Here is a 19,347-nt window from a genome sequence, read left to right on the forward strand (position 1 = left end):
GCCTAACTGTTTCACAGCAAATCCCCATAATGGACTGAATAAACCTACATTTTTGTAACTATGTTTTTGTTCCAGTAAATGAGTAGGCTATTTGAATTATGTAAAAACAAAAATAAAAATAGTTACATTATAAAATTTTAATGAAATGAAAAGAGCGTCTTGGCTTGTGTTAACATCTGTCCCAATCACTAAGGAACCGAACTCTCCGAGGAGCCGTGAACGCAGCACGAGCTTTGACAGCTCGACAGATAAACATGGCGGCTGCTCGGTCGGCAGCCAGATGACACCCGCGTCCTTATTGTATGTCAGCGGTCAGCAACGGAAACGAGGCCGGTGACGACTCACGGAAAAGGACGAGGAACGGAGTTCATCTGTTTTCAGTTCATTTATTTAGTCATAAAACTCGTCGGTGTGAAGATGTTCGGTTTGTTGGTGTCGGAGGACGACAGGCTGCAGTGAACACGCCGCCGCGGCTCCGGGCTGCCTGTTCGGCCGCGGGCTTCACGGACCTGCCGGTATGTCGCGTCAGGTAAGACTAAGACTGCCCCCCCCCCCCCCACACACACACACACACACACACACACACACACACACACACACACACACTACACCCCCCCCCCCAACACACACACACACACACACACACACACACACACTACACCCCCCCAACACACACACACACACACACACACACACACACACACCCTCCCCCCCACCACCACCACCACCACACACACACACACACTCACTCAATATCTCCGTGTTTGTCATCACTATCTCATTTATCGTCTATATTGTCTGTCAGCTGAGACTCCTGACGGAGATGAGCAGATAATTGTTCTAATAATAATAATAATAATAATAATAAACATGGACATTAGTCAGCTGAGAACCACATTATCCCGGATAGATATAATATGGATCTCTTTCAGTCGTTCGTCTCGTGTCTCACCGGGACACGCCCTCACGTGACCTCATCCGAAGCACCTATTGTGGTGGTGGTTGTTGTTGTTGTTGTTGTTGTTTTAAAAACGGATTCTTTAACAAACCATGTTTCCTCTTCAGACACGAGCAGGAAGTTGGTTTTTAAATAATAGTCTTCCCAGAAAGTTATAAAATACAATAGAAGAACAGAGGATGAGAAAATTAATAGATTCTGTCCACACACATTATGAACCATTATTATGAATTATTATTATTAATCAGTATTATTAATTATTATCATTATGAATCATTATTATTATGAATTATTATGAATCATTATTATTATGAATCATTATCATTATTATTATGAATCATTATTATGAATCATTATTATTAATTATTATGATGAATCATTATTATTATTAATCATTATTATCAATCATTATTATGAATCATTATTATTAATCATTATTATTAATTATTATGATGAATCATTATTATTATTAATCATGATTATGAATCATTATTATTATTAATCATTATTATTAATTATTATGATGAATCATTATTATTATTAATCATTATTATGAATCATTATTATTATGAATCATTATTAATTATTATGATGAATCATTATTATTAATTATTATGATGAATCATTATTATTAATCATTATTATGAATCATTATGATGAGTCATTATTATGAATCATTATTATGAATCATTATGATGAATCATTATTATTAATTATTATTATGAATCATGTCCTCTTTGTTCTACTCTACAGACATACAGACGTTAGTTTCTGCTTTAATCCACTTCGATCTGATTAAAGCTCCTCCAGCTTTTCACATCATCTGATCTTCACTGAGAGAACGAAGGAGAAAAATGATGCAAAACTAAATACACATCTTTTGTCACAAATTTTGGTGAATCATTCCCCAGAGGAGGGATATCACACACACACACACACACACACACACACACACACACACACACACACACACACACACACACACACACACACACACACACACACACACACACACACACACACACACACACACAATCTCACAATGCATTTCAGGTGTGGACCCCTGTTTGTAGAGTGGGCGTGGCTTATGAAGCTGATATCTTCATATCAGAGGTAGCACCTCCCAGAGCACATCTGTACATCTGTACCCAGCAGGGAGAGTCAACATAACGTCAGACCGTTACCGAACAGTCGATGACGCTGTTCATTCATCTTTATAACCTCATAGTCCAACTACAATCCATAAAAGTCAGCAAAGGTCCAGTCAAATTAATCCAGTAAAGTATTTTGTCCAAAGTACATGATCACATCTTTGATACACAATCTGCTGTTACGTGCATCACTTTCCACGTATCACTTCATACCAGCAATCTTTGCAGGCTTTCACATGTAGTCTGTACTGTTTGATTGACACCTCACTGAGTCAATTCTCTACATTCCCAAAAAACAACAGAATCTGTCGTAACTTTCATACGCGGATATAAATGTGGCCGACGGCGAACTCAACCTGCTCGTATGAAACAGTCGCTCCAACTTTACAAACCTTGTTGGCTGATTCTTTAATTTCTTGATCAGAGATGAGCGTTTATTTCACGTATCACAACAACTAGCGTCACAAAACTCAACACGTTTTTGTGGATATAAAACTGCTATAACTGGTTTATATTTTTCCTTATTTATTTAAATATTTTGTTATTTGTGTCTTTTGGATTCACAGCAAAAATTCTGTCATTTAATAGAAATATTGCGCGTCATGCATAATTTCATATAAGCGTTTCCAACGTGCAGATTTACACGAAGGCTCCTTTGTTCCACTGGATGTTCCGTGTGTTCCCAGAAACTCCTGAGAGGAACCACCAGCATCATAAATTAGATGATTAGAAAAGACATATCGTGAAGATATGTGGTTGACAGACAACCAGTGAAGTAGAAGCTTGAAAGCTTGTTCCTCTGCTCAGTGGCACCCGGGAGGAGAAACGCTGTCCACAGTGAAACATCAAACATGCAACCAGTTGGTCTGAAGCGCTCAGCAGGAGGTGGTGCACCTCCTCAGATCTCCTTCTCCTCAGATCCATGAGGATGTTTGGGTCTCCTTCTCCTCAGCTTGTTGTGAACACTTCATGGAAGAATCATTGCAAACAGAAATCTTCACTCTATTGTTTTTGCCTCTGCAGGTGATCTCGGCCTCTCTGTGAACCCCCCCCCCCCGGTGATGATGTCATCACCACCATCGAACCCATCCACCGCCTCCCCCGGATCTCGCCCGCAGCCCTCAGCCCTCTCCTCTCTGTCCTTATCTTCCATCGCATCCGAGGATCTCGACTTCGAAGGAGATGGAAGTGAAGGAGGAGGAGGAGGAGGGGAGGAAGGACTGGGAGACCTGGAAGTAAACCCGTACGACGGTTTGCCCTTCTCTTCGCGCTACTACGCCCTGCTGGAGGAGAGGCGGCGGTTACCTGTGTGGCGTCTCCGGCAGAGTCTCCTGGAGCACCTGGACAGACACAACATGGTGCTGCTCAGTGCACCCGGTGGAGCCGGGAAGAGCACGCAGGTAAGCAAGAAGCAGGAAGCAGGAAGCGCTGCAGACACGCCGGGATTTCAACTCCATAAAACTACAACGCTGTTTCCAAACAACGTCGTTAAAATACAAATAACAACGGAGTGCAATTATTTATAAATCATGTGACACCAAGCTCATAAAGAAATGTTCAACATCTGTGAAAATATGTCCTCACTACCGTCACTACGTCCTGCTGACCTCAGTGTTTCCTCCTCTTCCTCCTCTTCCTCCCTCTCTCCCCTCCAGGTGCCCCAGTGGTGTGTAGAGTACACCTTGTCCTACCAGTTTTCTCAGGGTCTGGTTTGCTGCTCGCAGCCCTATTCGGTGGCCGCGGTGAGTCTGGCGCTCCACGTGGCTGACGAGATGGACCTCAGCCTGGGTCTGGAGGTCGGCTACCGGGTGTCTCACGACGACAGCTGCACCTCCGACACCCTGCTCAGGTTAGACTGATGGAGGAGAACGTATCATCACTGGTGGCACTATTGCAGCAAGCAACAACTAAATGAAAAATCCATTTCCCCCTTTGACTCATTCACTGGAAAGCTCACTAAACTGTTTCAATGTTGAAGAGAAGTATTTATTTCAAAGTTTTAACTCTTAAATGGTCTCCCTGATCGATCTGACCAGAGCAGAGACTGATCTTCTGTTTCGGGGTCGCTCACCTCAACTCAAGTTGTTTTCATCCACTTGTAATATAATGACGTTATTTTGTTGTCATTTGTTGGTGAAAGTTTCACTGTTGCTCAGCTTGTTTTAATCAGTTTGTGTTTGCTGAATTTATGACTTAAGTAAATGTTTACTTATGTTCTTAATGGTTGAGTTGAATGTCTACAATCGGCTACATTTAGCCTGTTAGCTAGTATGCTGATGGTGCTGTTTTATGAGCTTCAATCAAGTTTCAATTGTCAAATGAACTTGAAAGATCCCGGTTCCAACCTGAAAACATGTTGACCATAAAGCTTTTCTTTAGGCTTTAGTTTTACTGCAATCCAAACCATCGTGTGGTGTTATTGCTCTCTACGTCCATTTTCCTGTACAGTGTAATGAATTAACTCAAACTAAAGTTATACTGACACAGCAACTTCAACAAATATCCAAATGAATAACACTACATTTTTCATTTTGACAAAATTTTGTGCATTTTATTTCAGCAATGCTACCATTAAAAAACAACAACACTATTTTGACAAGTTAAATGAGAAGTTAGTTTGCTTGTCATAACAAGAAGACTGGAAGCAGGAAAACAGCTGGTTTGGTTCACTTAAAAACTAAAAACTACCTTTAACCAACACATCACTGATGTTTGTCTCAAAAAATGAGAAGTTGTGTTTTTGTTTTAAAGTTCTGTGCTGGAACTATTTCTCTCTGTTGGCACAACACCAACAAAGTTCCCTGATGTTGGTTCCTGTTGGTCTCTGAAGGGAACCAAGCTACAGTTTGCTTCCAGTCTATTTGAAAAGCTACACTATTCAATTTCTATTCATATTTAACATACAGAAATGAGATCGGTATCAATCCTCTCTAGCTAGCCAAAGACAAATAAGGCCAAAATATAAAACTATTCCTCAAAGTCATTAATCTTTTTGAGGGTATTCATTTATATCATTTTGTAGAGGAAACCGTCTGAGACTAAACTAAATACATATAAATATAATACGTAAACTCTTCAGAAAAGGCTTTCAGATCTGAGGCCCTCTGGAGATCGTTTGGGCTCAAACAGACTTGCCTTTTTTTTCTTCTGTTTTTTTCAACAACTAAACTTGCGCTGCAAAACTCCAGAGAAATGTGCAAACTTGGTCACTCATTGTTTTATTTTCTGGGACCATCAGAAAGTCGTCGTCTCCTCACCGGTGATGTAGGTCACGTTATTGGATTTCACCAGTTTTCTATGGGAAGAGTTAGTTGGTCTTTCTCTTGCTTCCAGCCACACCTTCAATTTCTGTTCTCAATTCACTGCAGTTTGTTGTTGAAGTACAGGAGAAGCGTTGTGTCAGCGTGTTCACTGAAAGCTGATCTGTGGGTTTTGTGTTGATCTCTCTGGTGATGAAGGTTTCACTTTTCTCGTGTTTTTGTGTCATAGTGCTTAAAAGTGTGAAGTTGTTTGCGGGATGTTGGTTCTTTCTTTATTTTTGTTTTCCTTGTCTCCCCAGGTTTGTGAGCGACACTCTCCTGCTGGAGGAAATGATGTCGGACCCCCTGCTGCACCAGTACGGTGTGGTGGTGCTGGACGAGCTGCAGGAACGCACCGTGGCCACCGACGTGCTGCTCGGCCTGCTGTGTGACGTCTGCCGCCAGAGGCCGGACAACTTCCGGGTGGTTCTCCTCACTCACCCGACGCTAGCGCCTCGCCTGGCCGCCTTCCTGGGACCCTCCGTTCCTCACCTCTCCGTGGACCGGCCGCTCACCGAGCCCCCCGCCCCGACCCAGGAGGAGGAGGGTGGAGGAGAAACCCAAAACGCTGTGGACGGGGTGGAGACGCTGTACCGGGAGCTGTCGTCGGGGAAGGAACCGGTGGCTGCTGCCTGTCACATGGTGTTGGATCTGCACCGGAGAGGAGAGCAAGGAGATGTGATGGTGTTTCTGGCCAGCGCGCAGGTATTGCTTTATAATTTATACATTATGTTCCTCACAGTACTCTCCATTTGATATTATTGTAAACTCTCTTAGTTTTGAGCTGCTGGTCAGACAATCAGAGCAATAGGAGATGTCTCTTTGCTCTCTGGGAGCTTCAGCAGTCATGAAAACCATCATTAGTTGCAGTTAGCGTTGCGAAGCTATACCGTGGTATGAAAATTGAATATTATCATATGCATAAGGAGTTATTACTGGCATTAAAAAAAAAGAGATGAATCGAGTGCGTTTCGAGTCTCCTGTCCGACGGCAACGGCCGCTACTCGCTCCGATGCAGCGGAGGAACTACGATCTTCTCAAAGATGTGGGACGAGTTAAACTGACAGAAATGTGGCGGAAACAGAAGAATAAGAAGAAGTGAATGAGGGACAGTAATAGTGTGCTTTCATTGGCAACCTAATAATTACAATATCAGTAGCCAAAGACGAACAACACGTACCTGATACAGTCCAGCTTAATAAACACTGTTGATATTTATGAGGATTGAATATGGAAGTCGGATATATTATGCAAGCACTGATCCCTGTGAATTCATTCATCATGCATGGGTGTGATTTAGTCCTGTGGGGGGGATGGCAGGGACGAGGACAATTAGGCTGCTGTTTGATTACCATTTGCAGAATGCAAAAAATACAAAATACAGTTTGAAAAATTTAAAAAAAAGCTTAAGAATTTAGTGAATGTCAGCAGGCGGTTTTTCCTTCGGGAGAAAACATTTAATTAACAACTGAAAGACGGGTCTTAAGTATGAATATTAACAAACCACCAGTCATTTCAAGTTTTATTAAAGGCTCCGTTCTGTTTGGCGTGATAACTGAACCGTGTAGGAATGATTCACCAACCAAAGTACAGCCAAACAACAATCATACAAATCTGAAGTCTGTTAATACTCAGGAGTGTTGTTGTGTCTCAGAGGGAACAGAATCTCTTTCTGTAAACACAGACTCTGGAAAAAAAAACTGCTCACTAATCTGCAGACGGCGTCATCGTGTGCTGGAGAGTTTCAGCACATTTGCCTTGTTGAAAAGTGAATTAAGGACACGTCAGCTGGGGAGGCCTCAGGTGCAATGCAGGTGTCTGATTACCTGTTTCACACACACACACACACACACACACACACACACACACACACACACACACACACACACACACACACACACACACACACACACACACACACACACACACACACACACACACACACACACACACACACTTTTTCACTGGAGGTAAATGAAGCTGTAGACGACGTACAGACCACATCTGCCGTGTCCTCCTTCAGTATATCAAACTCTACTCATGCATATTTAAGTGTCTTTATCCTCTCTGGTTCCCTTCTAGAGCTCAGCAGGTGTCCGTGTTACCCGAGGCTGGATTTATCACTTCAAGTCCTCACACACACACTCATTCCCAGTGTACAAACACAAATATGAAACCTCTCAGGGTTTCAGATGAAATAAACCTCACAATGAATGTTTTCCAACCGTCCCGTGGTGCGTGTGCTCCTGCAGGAGATAGAGGAGTGCAGGGCTCTGCTGGAGAAGGAGTGTGTGGCTCTCAGCCCTCAGGTCGGACCTCTCCGACTCCTCCCTCTCCACGCCGGACTGGGTGGGCTAACCCAGCGGATCTACGAATCTGACCCCGAAGCTTTTACTCCGAGGGAGAACGAGCGCTCCGACGGCGGGGACGGCTCGGTGCCGAGAGCCAGAGGTTCGGCCGTCAAGAGGAAGGTCATCCTCGCCGACGCGCTCGCGGAGGCTTCCTTCTCGCTGCCGGCCGTTCGCTACGTCGTGGACACGGGCCTTCAACTCAAAACTGTGAGTTCATGTTCACGACATACAGACTTACAATCTGTTATTTTACCATTGAAATGTCTGTCTCTTAGTTATTCACAGTATTTCTCATTGGAAGCAAAAAATCCCAAATTTAAGTTTGACTTATTTGAAGGAGTCGAGCAACTGTTTAATTTTTTGTGAAGCGTTGTCATTTAAAGTTGAGTTTCTACTATCAGACCGTTTTTTTTCTTAATTTTCTGTCTCAGGTTTACAATCCACAAATCAGAGCGAACTCGCAGGTCCTGAGGACGATCAGCAAACACCAGGCCGACATGCGAACTCAGAGGGTGAACAGCCTTCCAGGTAGGTCAAAGGTCATCTCTGCTGTTCTGGGTGCAGCTATAAAGCATGCAAAGGATCTGTCCTAACAGCAAAAATACCACAAAAAAGATATATATATATATATATATATATAAGATGTGCGCATGGTTTTATATATAATTATATATATATATATATATAAAACCATGCGCACATCTTTGTCTTTACAAGTCACAGTCCACCCTGAAAGGTGCGCACGTAGATCAGCCTCATATCCTGCAATCACCACGCCCATAAATGGTCAACTAAAGCAGGTCATTAATGTTGATGGATTTAAATGAGCCCAGCTGATCGCTGCTGGTTATGTTGAACCGCAGCAACACTCCAGAGGAGGAAAAGGAACTTTTCAGACACAGAAATTGAGGTTCTCGTGGGTGAGGTGGAGGATGAAAGGTCGTATTCACAAAGTTTCCTCAGAATAAAACTTAATCCTACTGATGAAATTCTGAGAAAACTTTCACCTTGAAGTTCGGAGTGGATCCTTGTAAATATAAAAGTGTTGTACAAATTACACTGCTGCTTCGAATGTTTCTGATAAAGTGGATCTATATAACAGGTGATATGAAGTGACTTTAAATGCGCGGCTTCAGTTTATCACCTCACCACAGGTGTGCACATCCTCCTCTCAACTTCTTTTATATGGATCCTTTGCGTTCAGAGTCTTTCAGGCTCAGTTCTGGCGTGTACACAACGGTTAGAAAGAGAAGCTGCTTACCGGCTCACATATTCCAATGCAAACAGTTTATCAACTTGTTTCTCAAATCTTTTTATTGATTTTGCAAATATTTTGAACAGAAAAACCAGGACTACATCCAGATAGCTAGGACAGACAATAACATCACATTCAACGTGTCGCTTGGAGGTAGAATAACTGACAAACTGCCACTGAATACAGACTTTACAAATATAACAAACAAACAAACAAACAAGAATAAAATAATAATAATAAACTTTATTTGTAGAGCACCTTTCATACAAGAAATGCAGCTCAAAGTGCTTCACAGCTAGATAATTACCTGCAGTGTTTCACATAAAAACAGATAGAAAGGAACATTTAAAAATATAGAAAAGAAATTAGATAAAACAGATAAAATGCATAAGAAACAGATAAAATACACACAAAAAAAATGAATAACAGTAGATGTGATGTGGGTTGTTCTCTAGGATTCAGTTTATGATACAAAGTAGTGGAAACAGCAGTTGTAGCAGGTTTACGTCTTGTGCACCTTTCTAGAACTTTACTTCACACAATCTGTAATATTATAATATTATCCAGTAATACACCAGAGATTAAATCTCCTGTTCTGATGTGGTCTCAGTAAATTCTTTAAGGTGGACTCATCAGTGTTCCTCCAGGTTTCTGATGAGCCTCGGTTAGAAACTCACACGGGTCCAACCCGTCCGTACATACTAAAGTTCCTTTTTCACTCACATATCAGTCTTTTTAAGTTTTATCAAAATGTAGTTAAAATATAAAATGAGCAACATGCATTTCAAGGCGCAGTAGTTCAAGTCTAAAACAGTTTCAAGAGTTGCTAGTTAAAGGCTGATGTAAAGAGATATGTTTTTAATATTTCTATTAAAAGTATGAACTGATAGCTTCTCTGATATCTAACAGCTAGTTTGGAGCGTCGCTGACAGAAGCTGAATCCCCAGTTTTCTTTCTTTGTTGCTGAGAACCTCCAATAAACCAGCAGCAGATGATCTCCGTCTTCCTGAAGGCTCATAGTTCACCAGAGAGTTAGAGATGTAACTCGGTCCGAGCCCGTTAAGAGCTTCGTATGTGAGGAGGCGGAGCTTAAGGACTGACTTCCTGTGTGTTACAGTTAAACCATACAGAGCAGCCAGAACTGGACTGATGTTCTCCTCTTGGTTCTGGTTAATAATCCAGCTGCAGAGTTTTGGATGAGCTGAAGTCCCTCTCTTGTTTTCTTTGGTCGGCCAGTAAAAAGTTCATCACAGTCGTCCAGTCGGCTAGAAATGAAGGCATCAATCAACTTTCAGCATCTGTCTGATTTATAAACCTTGACGATGTTTCTAAGGTGGAAAACAGAAGTTTTGTTCACTTGTTAATGTTTCCCTTGAAACTTAGATCAGAGTCTAAGATTACACCCATACTAGTTACCTCTACCTTTTCTCTTTTTGTTTTGGGGCAGACAAGCAGGATTTCTGTTTTATCCTCCTTTAATTTTAGGAAATTATTGCTCATCCATTTATCTATTGCTAAAAGACATTCAGTGACGGAGCGCATAGCTGCATCATCGTTTGGTTCAGCGATGATGTACAGTTGTGTATCATCTGCATAACTATGAAAACAGACTTTGTGCTCTGATGATGTTCCTCAGTGGCAGCATGTAGAGTAGAACCGTAGAGGACCGAGGCAGCTGCCCTGAGGAACCCCACAGCAGTCATGTTTCTCTGACTCTTGATCTCTAATGGAGACATAAAACTTCCTCTTTGATATATGTTTTGAACCAGTTTAAGACTGTCGGACAGACCAACCAACTCCTCCAGACAATAGATCAGGACATCACGGTCCATCGTATCAAAGGCTGCACTCAGGTCCAACAGGATCAGAACTGAGACCTTATTTGTTTTCAGAGTTCAGTCGGAGGTCGCTGATTATTTTAGGAAGTTCTGTTTTAGTGCTTTAAAGCCTGAAACTCCTCCAGGATGTTCTTTTCTTTAAGAAACAAGTTTATTTGCACTGAAACTATCTTTTTCAAGTATCTTACTAATAAATGGAAGTTGGATATTTGGCCTGTAGCTGGTCGATGCGTTGACATCCAGGTCGGGTTTCTATAGTAACGGTTTTACAACAGCTGTTTTGAAGGCATCAGGGAAAATGCCTGTTTGAAGGGATGTGTTTCTAATCTTGAGGACATGACTTGAAATGCTATTGATTACCTGCTTGAAAAACGCTGTTGGTATCGGGTCAATACAGGAAGGGGAGGAGTTACACCAGTGACAGTCTTACAAAGCTTAGTTCATGTGATGGAGGTGAATGTTTCAATGGTTGCATCTGTGTTACAAGACTTTTGGAGTTCATCTGTGTTAACATCAGCAGCAACACTGGCTCTGATTGAAGTGGCTTTGTCTCTGGAGAACAGTACCAGTTCTTCACATTGTGATGCTGAGACCTGCAGGGGGGCGGGGCTAGTGTTGAGTAGCTGCTCAATAGTGGACAACAATATTCTGGAGTTTCCAACATTCGGTGTAATAATCTTAGAACAGTAATCCTTTCTTTCCAGACGTGTTGCTCTGTTATAGGAAGTCATGGCCTCCTTGTAAATATCAGTGAACTGAGTCCAGTTTTCTTTCACTTTCTTCTCTCGATCTCTTTCACTCTGTTATTGTTGAACAACGGGGAGATTCGACTAGTCGACTTCTTTTTGACCTGAAAGGGAGAAACGGTATTTAGAACAGACGACAGAGTTATTGAAGTGTTCAAACATGTAATTTAAAGAGCACTCATGATTATATGGTTCAAGTGATCTCATCATCTCAGAGAATTTAGCTTCAGCACTTTCATCAAGGAGTGTCTTTTGAACCAGAATTTCCCTTTTAGTCGTTGGCATGGTTACAATCACATCATAAAGTCTACAGTGATGGTCAGATATACTGAAACCTGATCCATGTGTAACCCTCTTGTTGTCACCAAGTCCAGGTTGTTACCCTGCTGGTGGGCGGCTTCCTTTACATGTTGGGTCACTTCAAAGCTGTCCAGTAAATTCATCAGCTCTCTAGCTTTGTATTCGTTCTCGTTATTAACATGAATATTCAAGTCTCCGTTCAGAATGAACCTGTGATATCTGGTGATTCCTGGTGAGATAACGAGTACTGAGTACGTTGGTGGCCGATAAACTGTGATGATCAGTACTGTTGATTTACCTTTCAGCTCAAGAGCAACATATTCAAATGATGTAAAATCACCGAGGTCGATGTCATTGTACCCAAACTGGAGAAGATTACTGCGATCCTCCTCCTCTCTCGTTTTGTCTGACTGACTGATCAAATGTATGGTTAGGAGGACGAGCCTCTCCGAGTTGCTTCACCACTAGTGTTGTTCAGCCATGTTTCAACTCGGAACATACAGTCACAAGTAACTCTGAAAAGATGTCATGTAAAAATAGACACAAACAAAAACCCCAAAGTTGATGAACTTCTTGAACTCATTAAATTCCTTTTGCATGTAGGAGTTAAAAACTTCATGTGGTCGGATTAAAACAGACACTGTGTGCGACAGCAGTGAATGTCACTAGTATTATTAATTAACTGCTATAATAATTCATGAAATTAAAATAATGACATGACAAAAGTTGGATTTTACATATAACAATCAAATTGTTTGAGTGCAGTATTTGAGTGTGTTGTGATTGTTCCTCTACAGGCATGTGTGTCCGTCTGTACGGCCAGCAGCTGTATGAGGACGGGATGGACGAGGCTCACTGTCCCGGGGTGGTGGAGGAGAACCTCAGCCACCTGGTGCTGTTACTCAAGAGGCTGGATATCGCCGACATGGGACAGTGCAAGTTCCTGGACAGACCAGGTACCTTTTTTATGAACTACTTTAAACACCACGTAGCAGCAGGATAAAACTGCACAATTTGAGCGTTCCAAAAAACGCCTCGTCTGTGTTATTAAACTCTGCAGAGATAATTGAAGTTGAAATTGCTTCGTTGTTACACTCTGAGTGAAGCGCTGCAGCCGTATATAAAAAAGAAACAGCAGAACTTACTCTTTCTGATGAAACCTGTCATCTCTCTGTGCGACAAAGTGTTTTCAGCTGGTCCAGTTTTGAAATCACAGCTGACCTCTGCACCGTCTCCAATATACGGCTGACATTACATCCCACTTCGTATGGAACAAACAACAAAAACCAAAGTATTTGTGTGCCTCTCCACTACAGCTGAGTTATTAGCACATATCACAGGGCGTTGGGGTCATTCATGACATTTATTTTCCGTCAGGTACTAAGCACTTTTTTTGTTGTTAGTGTCCCACAAACACGGTTCAGATATTATTGCCAAATTCTAGATAATCTTCTCCACACAGTTATAAAAAGACATCTCTTCTGACTGTATTTTCTGGTTTACATGTAAAAATAATAAGACAATTTCACAAGACAATTTTTTTTTAAATTTCCTGGACATGAAGGCTAATTTAAGAAATCTCTTAAGTATTATCAAATTAAATGATGAAAGGTTTGGATAGCCTAAAAAACCAAAACCAGATTCAGTATGAATAGTTTGCCCCAAAGATGATCAAGATATGAGCTTCAGAGAGAAAGTGGTTGAGGGTTGAGTTTGCATGATCAGATGAGTGTCAGTGTTTCGTGTTGTAAAATGAATAAAACAACAATAAATGAGAGAAACAGAGAGCAGAGGAGATCTGTCTGTTCGACGTTACGAGTTAGTGATTTACAGCCTGACCTCCGAACGAAGCAGCTGAGCAGCGTTGTGTCGACATGTCCATCGCCATGAATTGAAGGTTGTCCATTACAACTGCTTCTTTTATTGTTATGAAAAAAAAATCCTTTTCTCATTGATTTCAGCAATGAATTTAAAACACAAATTATTTTGGCCATATAATGATTTATTGCAGGGGTCTTCTACGTTTTTCAGGCCAAGGACCCCCAAACTGATAGAGATGGAGCAGGGACCCCCTACTATATATATTGTGTTTTATATTAAACTGGGCCTAGCGCCATGTATAAACATACCTTGTTATTGTGCATTCAATACTAAGCTATTCAAATAATACACAGGTTCATATATTCATGTTTTTATTTTAAACAAGTAAATGTGGTTGTTTTTTTCATATATTTTAACATTGCAGCGTGCGTCCTTGTGGATCTTAGTCAGCTGGTCACTGAAGCTCTCGGTCAATCACAGGGAACCTGACAGAGCCAGCACGTAACATGCGGCCTTGTGATTGGCTCAGCAGCGAGTGTACTACTGCAGTAGAAGGTCATTGACACCCCCCCCCCCACCCTTGCAGCCCCCGAGGCTCTCATGCAGGCCTTGGAGGACTTGGACTACCTGGCAGCTCTGGATGACGACGGCAACCTGTCGGAGGTGGGCATCATCATGTCGGAGCTGCCGCTGGAGCCGCCGCTGGCCAAAGCTCTGATCGCTGCCTGCGAGTACGACTGTGTTGACGAGCTGCTCACTATCGCTGCCATGCTCACAGGTACTACAGAAGTACCACATCACCTTCACGTCAGCTGAGATACGATGCCCCCGTTACACAATGAGACGTCGCCAGAATGTAAGTGTTTGATGAATATTAAAATTCAGATTTGATCTGGTCTTTTGTTTTGTCAGCTCCTTCCTGCTTCATGACCACCGAGCCGAGCAGCGAGGAGCTGGCTGTCGCCCACTGGAGACCTCTGATGCACTCTGAGGGAGATCACATGACCCTCATTCATATTTATAGGGCCTTCATACAGCGTACGTGTGTGTGTGTGTGTGTGTGTGTGTGTGTGTGTGTGTGTGTGTGTGTGTGTGTGTGTGTGTGTGTGTGTGTGTGTGTGCGCGTGCGCGTCTTAATCTTCAATCTTAATCTCTCTTAGAAGTCTTAACATCTAATGATGCCTGGATTTATTTTTGAATTTCCTTTGTGATCATTGCAGATAATCGAGATGAGTCTTGGTGCACAACAAACTTTCTGAGTCACGCTGCCTTACGATTGGCTGCGGTGATCAGGGCGGAGCTGCTGGAGGTGATGCAGCGAATAGAGCTTCCCGTTTCTCCCCCTGCTTTCGGATGCCAAGACAACTGCACGAACATCAAGCGTGCACTAATCTCCGGCTTTTTCCTCAAAGTAAAGCACCTTCCTTTCATAAATCTCTTTGTTCATCGATATTATTACATATTGATAACGCCCACGTGACTGACTAAAGTTCCTCCATTGGTCCGCTGAACACCACGACTTCATGTCACTTTCAAATTAAAAGCCCTCTAACTTTTCAAACACCATTCAACCATATACTAGGTTTTCATGTAAATGTTAAATGGCCTGCACTTATATTGACTTCATGTCTGAAGCTGTCTCAAAGCGTCTCCATTCACTACAAGTTAGACTTAATTGCGTCGTGTTACCGAGAACGGCAACCGCAGCATTTGAATGCATCACATGCGAAAATATCTGTAGGTTTTGTATCCATGTCCTCTGTTTCACTTCCAGAATAAACGTTTCGATGGCTTCATCCGCCAACATTATAGTGGTACTTATAGTGGAACTTGTAGTGGTACTTACAGTGGTACTTATAGTGGTACTTATAGTGGAACTTATAGTGGTACTTATAGTGGTACCTATAGTGGAACTTATAGTGGTACTTATAGTGGTACTTACAGTGGTACTTATAGTGGAACTTATAGTGGTACTTATAGTGGTACCTATAGTGGAACTTATAGTGGTACTTATAGTGGTACCTATAGTGGAACTTATAGTGGTACTTATAGTGGTACTTACAGTGGTACTTATAGTGGAACTTATAGTGGTACTTATAGTGGTACCTATAGTGGAACTTATAGTGGTACTTATAGTGGAACTTATAGTGGTACTTATAGTGGTACTTATTGTGGAACTTAAAGTGGTACTTATTGTGGAACTTATCGTGGTACCTATAGTGGTACTTATTGTGGAACTTATCGTGGAACTTATAGTGGTACTTATAGTGGAACTTATCGTGGTACCTATAGTAGTACTTATTGTGGTACTTATAGTGGAACTTATAGTGGAACTTATAGTGGTACTCACAGTGGTACTTACAGTGGTACTTATAGTGGTGCTTATAGTGGAACTTATCGTGGTACCTATAGTGGAACTTATAGTGGTACTTACAGTGGTACTTACAGTGGTACTTAGTGGTACTTACAGTGGTACTTACAGTGGTACTTAGTGGTACTTACAGTGGTACTTACAGTGGTACTGAGTGGTACTTACAGTGGTAGTTTTAGCTTCTTTTGGTCAATTTCTTTCGTGTCTTTCCTGTGTTCCACTCTTTGCGCTGTTGTTCACATATTGTCTTCCTAACTTGGTTCTCCGTGTTGTTGTTCCTCCTCCTCAGGTGGCTCATGATGTGGACGGCTCCGGTAACTACCTCCTGCTAACTCACCGCCACGTGGCTCACCTTCATCCCTTCTCTTGCTATCTGTGCCGTCAGCCGTGCACTGACCCGCCCAGCTGGGTCCTCTACCACGAGTTCACCATCTCCCACGACAACTGCATCCGCATCGCTTCCCAAGTTCACCCCGAGATGTGAGTCCAACACACCGATTATTTGGATAAATGGAATTAAAATGAACTCTGTTGCCAGCATGTTAATGTTATTGTCCAGTATCTCCAGTACCAACATCAGCTTAGAAAAAACAAGTATCGTTGCATTTTCATAAGTTTTGGCAGCAGCTTTGTGAATAGTTGTAAAATAGAGGAACTTTTAGTTTGGAATATTTAGTGTCCGTCACCTGGCAGGTCCATTTAAGGTAAGTTAGATCCTATTTTCAAAATTTTGTACTGTTTGTACATTGAATATTGCAGTTTCTAAGAGCCACCAATGATCTATGATTCCAATCTATCATGAGTCTGACCTGCCCGATGGTTCTCCTGCTTCAGGCTCGTGGGGCTGGCCCCTCAGTACTACCTGGGAAACCTGCCCTCCAGCGACGGTAAGGAGCTGCTGATGGAGCTGAGGCAGAGTCTGGAGCCGCCGTCGTCATCGGAGGAGGAGCACACCAGAACTTACCGAGATGCCGACGTGTCCGGAGAGACTCACAATCAGTCCGGCACTGAGCTCTGTGTCGTCCAATGAGATGGAAGAGAGGCGGAGCTTCTCAGGAGAAGACTCTAAACACACGGCTGTCACTTTACTGTCGAGTTGAGATTTTATCAATTTAGTCTGTAAAACGTTCTTGGTTGAGGTTCACTCATGTTGATGTGTGATTTTAAATGTATTCTTCCTAATATACCAGTCCCTCCAGAAAATCGCAAACTTGCAATTGTATTAATTCATTGCTGATTAATTGAACTAATTTAAATAAATACTTATTTACAGGTAGAAAGGCTCTTCAAGCTCCCCTCTCATCATCAAAACAAACTACATGCCGGTTGACAAGAAAAAAATAGCAAATCGCAAAATGATAGGATTTATGTTGTTATGAGAATCAGCGTCATGTGTTGAATTACAGGAGTTTTATACACCCTTTGCATTTTAAGAGCTAACTGTGCAATCATGTATTAAATTAATAATTAATTAATAATGGTAATACACAATAATTAAATAGTAATAAATGCAACTTTAGTCGTATTATTTGAAAGGCCTTTAAAGCACTTATTTTCACTGAAGATGCAGCCGATATGTTGTATATTACAATCGGAGACTGTTTATTGTGAGTCCATTTCCAGTTCAGACCGAGCGGCAAGTAACAGCGACGTTACCGTTGGCTTGTGAAAGTTATGAAGCCTCCAGTTCAGATTCTGTCCGTCACCATCTTTGCTAGTTCGGAGCGGTTTGGAGCAGGAAGTGACCATATTTGGACGAGCTGGGGGAGGGGCCAGCGGTGGATCTGACAGATCTGATCGGAAACCTGACGATACTACGTCCCGCCCACCGATAGTTGTAACCTGACTGCACCACAGGCCTGTCAATCAAACAGACACGCCCCCAAAAACAGGTCTTCTTGAATCTTCTTTTCTAATGAATGAGGGATTATTTTCAGATGGACCTCCAGAAAACTAATAAGAAGGAGTGACTTTAGCTAACAACACCGAGATAACTGATGGACACATTTTATTCACTTTGGATTTGATGAGAGAAGTTGAATGGGAGTCTATGGAGCCGGAGGCTTTTTGGAGCCGACCTCTAGTGGCACTCGCTGGTATTGCAGCTGAAGACACTTCTGGATCGGAACCATTTTTCAGACCTGAAGCTACAAACTCTTTTAGAAACAGTCTGTGGTTCAGACACTGAATGACAACTAAAAGATATTCAACTGTGATGTAAAGTATGCTTATTTTTTTTTTATCAGAAATAGTAACATATGACTCTTTAGTAGGCAGTAGTTAAAAAGAAACGACTTAAAAAATGTTTAAAAACAAAATTGTAATTTTTTTCCTTTGACTTGCACCTTTTGCCAACTCCCACAATGTTACGGCAAAATATCTCCTAAAACTGCAAATTGCAAATCATGATTTTCAAGAAAAGACCAAATCAAGCTTTTTTTTTTATTGCAACAATTAAAACAAAACCGCGAAATTGTGGAGGGACTGATATACCCTCTGTACCCTGGTTTCATTTCTTCCTCGCTTTATTGTGTGATGTGTTGATTCCTTTGTTTCTACAAATTGTTGTTGTCACAAGTCTATTTTAAAGTTGAAAACAAGAAAAACTGGAAGAAGTGAATGCAGAGGAAATACTTTATTAAACCTCTTCAGCTGAAGGCAATACACACTACTTCAATGAACTGGGACGCTGTTATTGTGACCTTTGACCTCTATGCAGATGCCCACGAACAGACGGTTTCTCAGGGTTCACGGTGATCTGTGATGACAAACTGTATGAGTGATGCACAGAGCTTCTATTTTCAACCTTTTGATACTGTTTTGCATAATGTTTGCTTTCCTGCTTAGATCTTTATTTTGGTCCTTTTTTAGTCGCCTCTTTTGTGTCAATACCGAACAATTTCAAATAAAAATGGGTTTTTTCATGTTTTCAACTATCTCAGCTGAGCGATTTTTCATCTGTGTTTTCTCCAGCCCAGCAGTCTGTAACGGTAAAAACTGTCTTGTATTAAAGAAAAAATATATATTATTTCCCAGCGTTCCTGGTTTTGTTCGAGTTGAACACAGTTCACATTTGTTGCCGTTTGATTTTAGTGTGACGTTACCGAGTAGGAACAATGGGAAAATAGTTCCCGACAAAAAGTATCCGTCAAACCGCCTCATTTCAGTGTGGACTTGTCTGTTGTTTTGTATTTGCGTGTTTTGAAGCTCAAACTTCATCTCCACGAGGCCCGACCTGTTCGGTGTGCAGCTGTAAG

General features: G+C 41.8%; 1 protein-coding gene across 1 annotated transcript; it reads left to right on the forward strand.

Annotated features, from left to right (window-relative positions):
• Positions 1-246: 246 nt before the first annotated feature.
• Positions 247-19,125, forward strand: LOC138614579 (ATP-dependent RNA helicase DQX1-like). The gene is made up of 12 exons (XM_069688105.1): positions 247-529; positions 3,133-3,509; positions 3,765-3,958; positions 5,669-6,113; positions 7,661-7,966; positions 8,191-8,287; positions 12,696-12,854; positions 14,306-14,497; positions 14,632-14,757; positions 14,940-15,130; positions 16,380-16,570; positions 16,925-19,125. The coding sequence occupies exons 2-12, from the start codon at positions 3,171-3,173 to the stop codon at positions 17,118-17,120; spliced, it is 2,436 nt and encodes an 811-aa protein (XP_069544206.1). The 5' UTR covers positions 247-529; positions 3,133-3,170; the 3' UTR covers positions 17,121-19,125.
• Positions 19,126-19,347: the final 222 nt, after the last annotated feature.

Source organism: Brachyistius frenatus, unplaced genomic scaffold, assembly GCF_029030835.1.
Source record: "Brachyistius frenatus isolate BFR_SWC_R1_liver_20210118 unplaced genomic scaffold, ASM2903083v1 Contig_527, whole genome shotgun sequence".
NCBI lineage: Eukaryota > Metazoa > Chordata > Actinopteri > Embiotocidae > Brachyistius > Brachyistius frenatus.

What these genes read in the sequence shown, in the direction of transcription:
- LOC138614579 (XM_069688105.1), top strand. Translation starts at nt 3,171, where the DNA reads ATGATGTCATCACCACCATCGAACCCATCCACCGCCTCCCCCGGATCT. An exon ending in TTATAGGGCCTTCATACAGC is followed by an intron (nt 14,758 to 14,939) that starts GTACGTGTGTGT and finishes TGATCATTGCAG; the next exon opens with ATAATCGAGATGAGTCTTGG. An exon ending in TCTCCGGCTTTTTCCTCAAA is followed by an intron (nt 15,131 to 16,379) that starts GTAAAGCACCTT and finishes CCTCCTCCTCAG; the next exon opens with GTGGCTCATGATGTGGACGG.